The 12,927-nt window shown below is 40.8% G+C and overlaps 2 protein-coding genes across 2 annotated transcripts in view; both read left to right on the top strand.

Moving 5' to 3' along the window:
* LMTK2 (lemur tyrosine kinase 2) overlaps window positions 1-6,485 on the top strand; it is a 41,841-nt gene extending 35,356 nt beyond the window's left edge. The window contains exons 12-14 of the mRNA XM_062503884.1: window positions 639-774; window positions 1,179-1,427; window positions 2,533-6,485. Of these exons, the coding sequence (XP_062359868.1) occupies window positions 639-774; window positions 1,179-1,427; window positions 2,533-2,561 (414 nt within the window). The 3' untranslated portion in view covers window positions 2,562-6,485. The remainder of the gene's footprint in view (window positions 1-638; window positions 775-1,178; window positions 1,428-2,532) is intronic.
* Window positions 6,486-10,080: 3,595 nt separating this feature from the next.
* BHLHA15 (basic helix-loop-helix family member a15) lies at window positions 10,081-11,153 on the top strand. Its single transcript, XM_062503780.1, has one exon. It carries the CDS (start codon window positions 10,081-10,083, stop codon window positions 10,579-10,581), a length of 501 nt encoding a protein of 166 aa, XP_062359764.1. The 3' UTR covers window positions 10,582-11,153.
* The last annotated feature ends 1,774 nt before the right edge of the window (window positions 11,154-12,927 follow it).

The raw sequence follows: 12,927 nt of genomic DNA, 5'->3' as shown, positions 1-12,927 counted from the left end.
AAATGTTGCTTATGATGACGCACATACATATTAGAGTTAACTGTGTTTTGGAATAGAAACATAGGTGATTTATTTGTGTTTAGTCAGCCTGTAGAATAGTAATCCTTTTGTCAGAGGGGAAGTAAAAAATCAGCTGTGTTTAAACTGCTCTTAGTTGTTGAACTCTTTACTTTTTATTACAATAACTGATAAAATGTTAGCTGCTTCCAACACCGGCTGTACAAAGTCTGTCTTTTATCCTGAACGTGATTAGGGGATTAGAAAGAAATAAAATGTTGGGATAAGGCTTTATTAAGGAGGGGGGGAAAAAACCCTACCCCTGTTAAGCTGATATGGGAACTGTTTTTAATTGGAAGGTATTTTAGTTTTGTTCCTAGAAATATGAAACTATTTTATATCGTAAATAATATTTAAATAGTAATTTCCTGCGTGCACTTTTGGCATAGATTTCTTCAGAAGTACGTACACATGCTAATCTGTAGCTCAGTCTTGTTGTGTTGTTGTAACAGTTTACAGACCTTTTAATTCCACATTTGACTTGATGGCAGGATGGGGGAGTGTATTTGTGGGTGCTGGCATTGGAAGTCACAGAGACATTGTGTGTAAAAAAAGTTTAAAAATGACTTTGTTTGCCTTAGGAAACACCAACGAAGGAGCTGGGGAGTCGTGGGATAGATGTGAATGGGGAAGGTGCTGGCAGCTCTCCTGTTCCATCTTCCAGTCCTGGTTACTTAAACAGATTTGCAAATTCAGAAAGTTCAACAGATGAAGAAGGTACATGAATATATTTATACACAGCAGGGGCTGAGACTCTTTTATGCAGAGCCTTTTATGAGAAGTCATTAAACTATATGTGATCTGTAAACTCACTGGACCATGTTGGCTTCAATTTTGCATCCTACACGCTGCAGCTGGGCTCAGGCTGCCTTGTTCCTGAGCAGCAAAGCTGGATGTGATACTGGTTGTTTATATATTGATGTGTCTAGGGTTGCCTTAGAGGCAGACAAATGGGTGACAAATCTTTGTGACTCCCTGGGCTAGAGCCCTGCTTAGGGCTACAGGTTTTGTTTGGGGTTAATGCAAACCTCCAGTCTACTTGTACAACTCTGGGTGACCTTATATGACATTGCTGTGATGCTGCTTTTTCCTTCTTTCTTATTTTTTTTTTCTTCCCCAAGGTGGGGGTTTTGAGTGGGATGATGACTTCTCTTCTCCAGAGCCATCCTTTATATCCAAGGCAGCTAATAGTCTCATTGGTTCTAAAGCACCCCTTCAGCCATCAAAGTACTTCTCTCCACCTCCACCTTCCCGGACTCTTGATCAGAACTGGTCACACTCATCCCCTTATTCCAGATTCTCCATCTCTCCTGCAAACATGGCAAGCTTTTCTCTTACACACCTTACAGATTCAGATATAGAGCAAGGAGGTAAGTGATTTAGTTATAATAATTACTTTAAAGATACAAATTAAAAGTTATGTAAATATAAAAGTAACAGGTAAAACAGCTCTTGCTCTATTTAAATATTAAATGTAGAAGTACTTTTTAACACTATAAAAGTTTGTCTGGTCTTGTGTTTCATTTAAGACATTGTTTTCCATGGAGATTGAGATTATTTGTGTCCAAGTTGATACAAAGTTGTGGTTGAACAGCCTATGGAACATTTACAGGACAAGCTCTCAGTTTTTGTGTTTAAAAACCCTAGTGCTGTATTTGTAGAAACGAAACTTCTGCATCCCTGAAGCACTGCTATGGCAGTTGTTAATTCTGGTTATTGTACTGTCTTAAGTCACATCATTGCACAGGATGAGGATGCCAGGAACATAATGTTTCTGCTGTTATTGTGTCAGCTTATTTTACAGTTTAGTTTTGTTTCATACTGCTTTTTAGACATTGCATTCTTGACATTTTCTCGAATTGCAGCATATTTTCTAGAGCTGTGAATAGGATAGTTTTTGTTAGGAGAGCCAAACAATCCATTCAGAGCAAAATTGAGTACTAGCAGTGTTTATTAAAGAGCCTTCTTGTCAGAAAGCAAAAGCTTTTTTAACCTTTGATACATTCTTGAGGGTTAAGAGGAGCAAAAATAAGCACACTTGAATCAGTTTGGCATATTATTAATCTTGATAACACATTGCATTATTAAAAATAAATATTACTGATTGCAGAGCCTTGCTAATGGTCAATGTCTATAAACAGGTAATCAGTGTTATATAGAGTTGTATTGTTCTTGTATTGTGCTTATTGATTAGATAATCTTTGCTCCTTAGTAACTTAGAGATAAGAGAGAATATTTTGGAGATCCTGTGTTGCTTTATGTGTCCTAAGAAGTGACATTGAACTGTGTGATTGAAGCAGATGTCTATGAATAAATGAACCAAATGTTTGCAGTAGTTGAAAGCGTAGGAAAAAATTAACCAAAACTTGGAATGGCAAAACAGCAGAGTGCCAAGTTCTAGCAAGAGTCTTAAAAAGAAATCAGTGTTGTGCAGAAGAATCTCACTGTATCTTATGACCTTTCCTCTACTAACAGGAAGCAGTGAAGATGGAGAAAAAGATTAAATGAATTTAAACTTGCTCAGACTCCATACATAAAACACATAGGCGTTGTGTTTGAAACTTCTTTATCTAAACTCTGGATCCTCCTGGAGTAACACAGGTAATCAAGAAGTACTGAGAAATGGAAGTAAACACTGAAAGCAATGTTAAATCAGGACATTAATTTGAATGTGTATTTAACTTTGTAATGTATTTTTAAATCAGTGCAATTTTGCTTTTCATTGAAAGACGATTCTGCCGCTGTTTTCAAGTACTTGAAGTATTTTTCAGATAACTTAAACAAGTAAAGCAATTACACTACAGTCTGGTTTATGTATGAGATTGTATAATATTCTTTTTATATTTTTCCATGTAGTTCATTATCTTTGGACATACACCTGTTGTAGAATTGTGTAGAACTGTCCTGTGCAACAGGTGGCTGTGTTGATGGAACTGTATGAATGATAGTTGATCAGTAGTGAGCCATATTTATTCAAAAAGATATCACTACATATTACTTTGCTTATTACAATTGCACTATGGATTCTTCTTCCTTTATTTCCTGATGATGTACAGAATCAAAATCTTAAGTCTTTCAAGGAAAATAAGACAAGTTGAATTGGCCCAGTTATCCAGTTTAATTTGTCCTTTTTGTAGCCTTTGCTATGCACGGTACTTGTAAAACATACATAAATTCTGAGTATTATGTTAGACTTGCTGAAATCTTATATTCAGTACCATTTCTAAAATGATAATGGTTATAGAATGGTTGTTAGTGTTCATGTTTTATAAGAAACTGGAAAAGAATATGATATACTCTGGAATTTTTAGATGAAAGAGATGCTGTCTCAATTCCTACATATGATCCTACTGACTGCTTAAACTGTAATAGCATCTGACTATATCACAATTAAGGGCCTTCCAGTTCTACTACAATTTCTGCCTTGGAGAAGGAAGAAAAATTGGCTGTACAAAACTCTGGAATTTGTGAACCTTATAAAAAGACTAATTTCAATAGACTGGATTTGGGTATACTTGGCCCTTCAGTTGCACATTCTGTGAATTTTGAAGCTCACTCTGCTGCTGGCTGCAGATTGGGGCTCCATTCAGAGGCCTGTGGTAAATCTACCTCTTAGTGATGTTATGACAGTTAAGGTTTTGATTAATGGTTAATGCCCAGTTTTGCACCCATTATAGGGCCAGATCAATTTTAAGATGTCTGCAGAGCTCCATGGTCCATCTTGAAATGCATCTTGGACAAAGGCTGCAGTACAATAGGTTTGCTCTGAAGCCTGTAGAGAAGGGAAGACAGTATGAGAGCTTTACCTTCCTGCTCTACCATGCATTTACCTGATTTAATCCTCTAGACTGCTCAGAAAATGATACCCTTAATTATTACTCCGAAGTGAGTTCAGTTGAGAAACAAATCCCTGACTTCTTGGGATGCCTTACGCAGTTCTGATCTGTAGGAAACACTGATAGGAACAGTTTACCTGGCTTTGTATTTGTTTACCTATACTAAAATACAAATGCACTGAAATATGAAGTACTTTGTATTTTAGTGGCTGTTGTGGCAGGGCTTGCGATAATGGTGGTCCAAGTGCTCTGTGTCCAGATCCAGTCACCAGAGAGTTTTCATCATATGGAGATGGGAGGACTAGATATTTTCAGATGTGTTATTTTTTTTTTTGTATACCTCTATGTTAATTTTGATTTTTAAGTATATTTTAAAAATTACAGGAATATGTTAACTGCTTTTTTCCAACATTATTTAGCCCTTAAACCAGAATGGCTTCCATATTGATTAAAAGGGAATGATTTAGTTATCATGTTGTTTGAAGTTGCCAATGAATTGAGATATCTTTTTGATGAGGCACTCAGGTTCAGAGTTAGTCAGAACTGTTCTTCAGTACGAAGTGAAGAACTGAATTTTCTTATGGACCTTTCCCAAAATATTATTTAGAAGGCAGAGTCAAGTAGTTCTTAATACAGGCTTACAGTATATACTGTAGAGGGTTTAAGGAAGCTGTGCGCTACTGAAAATACCTTAAAATGTTGGTAATAGACCTTGTGCACAAACTATTGCTTAGAAATTCCATCATTCTAACATGAAACTCCTTGATACAGCTAGATTTAGGGTATCTCATCTGTCTTCAATTCTCACCACAGTAAGAATGAAATTCCATAATGGTCTGCAAAGAACATGTGGGCTTGTCTGCCTTGCGTGGTGAAAAACCTGTCAGACCTGGAGTTCAGCCTTAATTCTGAATAATTTGATTTTAAAAATAGTCCTGGGTTGAATAAAAGCTTATGCCCTGTAATGTTGTAATTTGGTTGTGCATTTTGTTTCTTGTAATTCTGGAAAATCAGATGTTTGTATCTTGCACATCATGAATTTCCTTTGTTTGATGGAAATTTAAGATTTTTATTCTTTACCCGGGTTTAAAGAAAATCTCACACAGGAAGTGAAAGTTTACTCCTTTGTCCAAATGGACACAATGCTAATGAATTGCCAAAGGAGCATTTTTTCCAAAACTAGATGTGTATGATATTAAGCAAGGTAATGTCCTTTTTAGCTGTACAATTAAGAGAAAAAAATATTTAAAGTTAACTCAGATAACATAAACATAATTTTTAATTTTTGTAATCCAGTAGACTGGATTGCATTAATATAAACTCTCTTTTGGGGTAAAAAATGATACTTAAAGATCTGATCAACTACTAGCAATACTTAAATATTTGCCTGGCAGTCAAGTGGCACAATGAAGGTGAATCAGTAATTCCAACATGTTACATTATAATGAGGGGATTTGTTCCAAATAATTCATTACACTCTATGTAATTTCTTGCACTAGCTACTTAAGCCTGGTCTCAGTTTTAGAAGTACATGTATCTATTTTCAATAGTTTATTATGAGGGCTGATTACAGCTTAATTCCTTCTCTAGTAGAATACGTGGATTGTTTGAATGATGAAAGCATTGTCTCAATTTGATTACTAAAGGTATTTAAAAGGTCTGATTTTTCCCACCTAAAGAAGTTTGTTTGAACATTAGGATCTGTAATGAGAAGCCAAGAGAGCAACAAGTGTCCAGTTTCAGTGGGAGCACCTGTACTCTCCCAAATGCCCCAGCTGCAGATACACTGTGTATAACTGCATTTATGGAAATGAGCAGATTTAACTGGTTTTTTTTCATATCCTTGTTGATGCACTAATGAAAGCCATTTAAGCCTCATTCTTTTTATCAGTATTTTTAGCAGATTTTTATGTAATATTCAATCTTTCATGAGGAGGCTGGTTGGTAGACTTTTTTTTAATGATTAAGCACTATCCTAAAATGTCAGCATTGTTAGGTGTCAGTGACTTGGCTATTTGTGTTGGAGTTGGTGAAAGGTGGAATCCAAGTACATTAGCCTTATAAGAAATAGCCTTAAATAAGAATGGAGTTACTTCAAAAAATTACTTCAGCTTTAAGTCATACGTGTTAAGGGTTTTGGTACAAAATGGGAAGAAATCTAGAGGAGAGTCAAACATCATATAAACTTATTGAAAATAAGTATTTGTAATACCAGCAGCCTGTTTTTCAGAAACTTGAATATGACTTACAGTTAGTTTTGTTTATGAAATTGTTTGAACTTGCACAGATGTAGGTGTAACTTAAATGATAAATGGTACTGATGTGTGTGTATATATAATGTTCAATTCTATTTGTAAATGAGAAACTATGTAACAAAATCATAGGTATGAGGTTTTCCTATTGTAATTTAATACAGGTATGAGGTTTATGGCAATATATCATAGTTAATGAAATTTCAGGTCAAAATGTCTTTAAATTGTGTACATTTTTAAATTGTAATTTCTACTGTATATTGATTATCATGCATAGTGTGATTCAAGAAACTGCTTGTAATTTAAAAATATTTAATATTAAAAATAAAATACAGTTATATATTTATAATCTCTTTGTCTGTTTGTTCATTTTTAAACAGATGGCAGCAGTGTAGTTCTACTGTAAGACATATTTATTAGTCTCCTGAGGTTGAGAATGTTCCAAAAGCTCAAAGCTACAGTCCCAGCAGATGAGTCTTTGCTAAATAGTGTAGTCACCTTTAAATTCTTCCAGTATCATCACCCTTATGGAAATCTCAGGTAAAGTGTGTACATAGTCAGTAGAGAAGCAATCATTAAAACAGAAACAGTGTAATTTTGAATACTGAATTTTGCTTTTAATCACAGAATTAAAGATCTGTAGAAAGAATGGGGATTTTGAAATTTATAAATTCAGAAAACAGGTTAATAATGTTTTCTCAGTGTTCACTGAATTTCTTCCTAGAAGGCTTGCTTGGGGTTTTTCAGTCTGTGTGCTAAAAGGACCAAGAATCACCAGGTAAATAAAAGTAGTACTGGTGTGTACTGGGAGCTCCTTTGATGAGCTGCTGAGGCTGTTGCAGGCTGGGCACTCGGTGAGGCAGGAGGAGAGTGCTGGCTTTCCCTGCTCCCCGGGAGGGGTGGGATGGCCCAGGGCAGCCCTGGCAGAATTGATGGAGGATCTCGTGGAAGCCCCCACCTCACACTGCAGCCCTTGAGTGCTGGCACCTGTTGTGACCTGGGAATGAGAAACTGGTATCAAGATGACTTAACTTCATTAGGTAAAATATAACTACAGGGCTGAAATTTGACCAAGGCAGTGGTCATTAATGAGAACAGATGCAAAAGATCCCATGGCACTAAATTGGTCACCTTATATAGAACGTATTATCAAAGAATTTGAGAACTTGCAAACTTTATGAGCAGCAGGCTCTCAAAGAGAGGGCCTGCGTCACACGGGCGCTGTGACAGCTTGCAGAACAGAGCTGAGTCAGCCTTTGTCCCCCTCCAGCTGGGGACACTCTGCTGTCCTGCTGAAGGAGACCCTGGGGACACTCTGCTGTCCTGCTGAAGGAGGCCCTGGGGACACTGTGCTTCCCCTGCTGAAGGAGGACCGGGGGACACTCTGCTGTCCTGCTGAAGGAGGCCCTGGGGACACTGTGCTTCCCCTGCTGAAGGAGGCCCTGGGGACACTGTGCTCCCCCTGCGGAAGGAGGCCCGGGGGACACCGCGCCTCCTGTGGTTTGTGACCTCCAGAGCTGTGCCTGGTTCAGTGCGCTGCTGCAGTGCCGCCGGTTCCGCCGTGCCGGTGTCCCCTGTGTCACCGCGAGCCCTGCCACCACCCCGAACGCGGCTCGGAGCCTCGAGCGGGGCGCTGCGGCCGTGCCCGGCCCCTCGGTGGGTGTGCAGGGGCCCGTGGGTGCCCGCCCGCCCGCTGGGCCCGGGCCCGCCCCCGCCGCTAAAGCGACGTGTCCGGGGCAGCGCCGGCCCTTGCAGCTGCCTCTGCCTGCGGGGCTCGGGCAGCGCCTGCTCGGGGTAGGGCAGGCCCTGGGCCCCTCGCAGGCTCCTGCTGACGCCCCCTGGCTCGCTCAGAGGACACGTAGCTCTTGCCCCCACGGCCCTTGCTGTTATTCCGGGCTTCCCCTGGGTCTCTGCCGCGTTGTCCCTTGGGCCCCAGACACCTCGTCAGCTGGTGGAGTGGTAAGTCACAGAAGAGGGATGCCAGCCCTGGTAGATGGCTACAGACTATGTTAAATACATTGGTATTTGGCTGCTCTCTCTCTTCAGTTTCTCTTGACCACTCCAGTCTGTTGCTTCTGATCTCCCCACAATCTGTTTGCTCCTTGTACACTTTCGTAACCACCTTCCTGGGAATCCCAGCAGCTGAGATGGGGCTCTCTAAGGTTGTTTCTCTGGGTTACAGCAGTAGCAGTTTGAGAGCAAACCTGCCAGCGAGGCACCTTGTTATCCCATGATACTCCATTTGCTTTTGCTCAGCCTGCAGTTCTAAAGACTACTTTGCTCTCACAGTTTGCTGAAGCTTGCTTTCTCTTGGATCTTCTTCCAACTTTCTCTCCTGGCTGCCTCCATGAACCCCCTCTTCACCAAGTCCTGTGGGCTGTTTTCTTCCAAACAGCAGCACTCCCCAGTGGTGCTTCTTGTGGGACAGGGAAGCTCCCTCTCCTCTGTGCTGCCCTGTAGCTGTGCCTTTTCTGCCAGTTGAGTTGCACAAAGGGTCCAGATCAAATACAGTGCTTTTCTTTGGACCTGTTTTCTCTCTGAAGATACCTGTGTATCTCAAACATTTTTTAGGCTCCTACAACACAAGCTGCTTGGTGCTGTCTTTCAGCTGTCATCACCTGGATGCTACCCTAACCCAGCTGCTTTGTGAATTCCTGTCCTGTTAGGCAAAGTTGCCTCTTTGGTAGTAAGGAACCTGGGGATGGCCAGGATGTCCTCACAGGTAGAGAACTGAGTCACTGTGCAAGCCCAGCAGCTGAACATGGCTTTAAAGAAATGAGAAATGAGACAGGAGGTGGTGTTTACCCAAACCACAGCCAGGACCTGCCACCACCTGCTCCAGCTAAGGTTGATGTCTTGTATTGGGCCAGTCTCACGTTTGGGGCTAGTTTTTTGGTTTTTTTTTTTCTTCTTCTTTTTCCTTAACTTTTTATTGGCTTACCAAGTCTCAAACTGCTCCTACATAATAATATCAGCATAAAATATATTTTGTTTAGACCAAACCTCTTTATGACTACATGAACTGGAAGACTGGAAAGAACATATTTTAGGAATGTCTCTTAGTAACACTGATCGTTGGTGTTAGAGGCATGGTTGCTGTGGTGCTGTTGTCTTAAGATGTAGTGTGGGCTCAGCATATGGGCTGAGGGGGGGGTAAAATACCAGTGCTGTCATCTAATGCAGAGGAAGGAACATTGCTGTGTCTTTTGGGGTAACTCAGGAAATAGCCTGCCCTGCTGCTGTTGAATTAATTGCAGTTAACATCTGCAATTACTGGATTGTTGTTGAAAGAGGGAAGTGCTTTTTTTGGGGGGGTGTGTGTTTGGTGGGGACTAGCCCAGAACAGATGCTTCAGCTGAAAACACATGTCTGGGTCACAGCTTCTCCCTAAGAGTGTGCCATGTTTCCCTCTAGTGGACTCCTCTCACAGTGGAAACCTGTGCCTACAAAAACCAATTACCAGAAGCTCAAGGAGAAATTACTTTGAGTAAGAGCCCGAGGGTCTGTCTAATACCCCCTTAAGCCAACATATGTACATTGAAGTGTTGCATGGTTTTATTATAACATGGGGTAGTGAGGAGCTGGGAGACAACAGCAGCATAACAGATCAGAGGTGATGTGTTAGCAGACCTGACTGACTGCTGTGTTCTGCATATTTTTTGAGTTGTGGTTCACTTTTCTACAGAAAGACTGAATCAACTTGGAGACCATTTTCTCTTATGTAGAACGATAAAGGAAAAATCTCTCTGCTTCGAGGCCTGTTTCTAAGAAAGTAGAGGCATCTGTTTTTCACCAGGACGTGATTCACTGCATCTTTGTTTCACTGGTTCCATTCACTTGCCCTCTGCTCCCTCTGTAAGCTCTCCTTCCAGCTGAATATTGGTGTTATATTTTTACTGCACATTGATAATTAATACCAGTCCATCCAACAAAACATGAAGACTAGAACCAAAGGAAAGAAACAAAGGCAAACTGTTGACAAAGAAGCATTTTCCCAAGAGCCAGCAGTGAGAAAAAAGGAACTGGCAAAATGTTTGCGACGCAAAGAAAGGAGGAACGGGGGAAACAAGGAGAGCAGCAAGATGGCCACAGCCAGAGCCAAGTGTCCTTGGAGCAGTAAGGACAGGCTCTTGAGGAGACTGGAAAGCAACGAGCGCGAGAGGCAGAGAATGCACAAGCTCAACAACGCCTTCCAGGCCTTGCGGGAGGTGATCCCTCACGTGAGAGCCGAGAACAAACTTTCCAAAATAGAGACTCTCACGCTGGCCAAAAATTACATTAAATCCTTGACCTCCATTATACTCAGTATGTCCAATGGACACATTCCAGCAGTAGAAGGGATGGGGGGAGCCTGGGGATCCAAATTGTACCAGCATTGTCAACAGCAGCAGGGTGAGGATGACCATGAGGAACATCTACAGAAATATTCCACATAGATTCATAACTTCAGCCAAAACACCAACTGCCAGCTACTACTGTCGTTGTTTTTCTTTCTTGCATCATAATACATGTCGTTGCCCAGAGGTTTAAGGGGATTATTCTTGCCTCTAGTCTCTCCTTTTTTTTTTTTCCCTTAAACAAACAGGTAACACTCATGGCTATGGTTTATATGGCACATTTAAAAATTACCTTTAAACCCTCAGAATTTTTCAGAGCATTCATTGTGTGGTGTGCCAGGGTCTGGAAACCAATCCTGTAACACTGGAGTTGACTTGAAAATACTGATTTAGTAACTTCTGAAAATTATCCTATCTGGACTAGAGTGAGTTGAGCCTTTAAAGTCTGTGTCACCTGAGTTCCTTGGAGTTTGTTGAGAATCTTGGTCGTAGCTCTGTTCACCAGCCTTTCAATGACTCATTTACCATGCTAAAAAGAAGATTAAAAATTGATGACAGCATTTGACTGACTTGGTGACTGAAGTGGCACATATGGAAAATTGGTCACCAAGTCTGAGTATTTATCTTGATATTCAGCTTCTGTGGATCTGCCCTGGTAATTTTGAACCTTGCAAGGCATAAAAACATCTGTTGATGTAAACATCAGCAAAGCTTTCTTAGATTGTAAGCTCTCTAGAGTAAGGACAGTTCTGATCTGTTTCTAGAGCATCTGGCCTCACAGATTTTCTTTAGTGGGTGTCTGGGTGCCATTGTAATACAAATAATAAGTACGGGACAAATTACTTACTTTTGCCAAGACAATGATAAAAAAAGCTTTAGTATAGCCTTAAATTAGACAATGCTCTGGCCAATTTGAATTATTTGCTAATGAAGCCTGTGATCTGATCAGGTTATTTCTGGGTTAGTGTTAGATTCTGATACTATAAAACAATAAATGAAGCAGAAACTCTTCAAAAAGGAAAATGAGCTCTTTTTTTCACCTTCCCCATGCCTTCTGTGGTAAGTTTTATGTTGGTGAGGAACTCTGATTTCTTCTTATACTCTCATACCTGGGGCATCTGAAGCTGGAGTGGCCTCAGCTGAAAGTGTGGTGCCCATGGAGCCCCTGTGTCACAGCTCCCCCTCCCCACACGTTCCTACATGGAACAGGAGGCTGCTGCTCTGTGCTGTGATGGCACAGGAAATATTTGGCCCTCATGCATCACTAGGATTGATAATGGTTTGTGTCGTGGTCCTTTTCCTGCAGAGGAGGGCTGCCCAAGGAGGAATGGGGGCTGAGGAAGGATTTGTGATTATCAGATCCATCACAAAAGGACTGTGCTGCACTGTGCAGTTTGGAATGTGTTTGTAGTTTGCTGCAGCACAGCGGAGAGGATGACAGTGTAATTCAGAGTGAAAGGTGACATTTCCCACAGAGGCTGGTAAGGGATGTGAATTTTCTTTCTCCACCGTAGCAATATATAGCTATGATGTAGCACAACACAATAATTTATACATGTGCTTGCCTTACTGGAGGAGACATGTGGGTCCTGCCTCCACCAAAATTTCCTTAGTTGTTGAGCTGTTAGCACATTAAAATAAATGTGATTAAGCCCTTCTTGTTCTCAAGTGTTAATGAAAGAATTGCAGAGTCTCTTAGAGATTTAACTTGTCATTACAGTGTTGGATCTTGCTCCATTCACCAGCTGCCCCATGTGGGTGAATTAATCCTCACTGTATTTATACACTGATTACAATGGTCAGTTGGTAACACCAAGGCCTTTTCTTCCAGTAATTTCACTCAGCACCTCCTCAGGTAAGAGATGTTGATATTATTTGGTTATTTCTCACCCTCTAGGTCAGTGCAAACTGGCTCTGTGTAAGGTCACGCAGTAGGTGATGACCAAGCACTTGTAGATTATGGTAATTTTTTTGACAGGATTCTTTAAAGGTCATTATCTGAGAGCTTCCAGCTGGTAAACATCCCTGGAATGCTTTTGTGGGATAGTTATGTTTGAATTGCTGTTTGGTTGCATTGGTGGCAAGAGGGAACCAGGAAGTTTAAAATCCAGTATTTTAACAGTGCTGTTGATGAAGAATTGCACTTCAAGAACCAAGTATGCTGGTATTGTTCCTAAACATAGAGAGCTTAATGCTTGGGTAGTGTATTTTTGACTTTCTGCAACCAGAGGCATTTCAAATGTTAAGCCCAAAATGGCACATCATATCTAGCTATAAATATAGTAACCAAGGAGGCAGGTGGAAGTTACCCCTGCTCTGAACTCTGCCATCCCCAAGGGACAGTCAGTCTCTGGACACAGGCATTATTATGGAATTACAGCTGCTAGTTCCACAGTGGTACTGTGCTACTAAGTGCTGTGTTCTTGGACAGGTCAAAAGGGATTT

This window comes from Cinclus cinclus, chromosome 16 (genome assembly GCF_963662255.1).
Source record: "Cinclus cinclus chromosome 16, bCinCin1.1, whole genome shotgun sequence".
Lineage (NCBI taxonomy): Eukaryota > Metazoa > Chordata > Aves > Passeriformes > Cinclidae > Cinclus > Cinclus cinclus.
The sequence above is the reverse complement of the archived record's forward strand: the minus strand, read 5'-3'. Positions and strand labels throughout refer to the sequence as shown.

Bases quoted from the DNA above. Each gene is read 5' to 3' on its own strand.
- BHLHA15 (XM_062503780.1), top strand. From the start codon at position 10,081: ATGAAGACTAGAACCAAAGGAAAGAAACAAAGGCAAACTGTTGACAAA.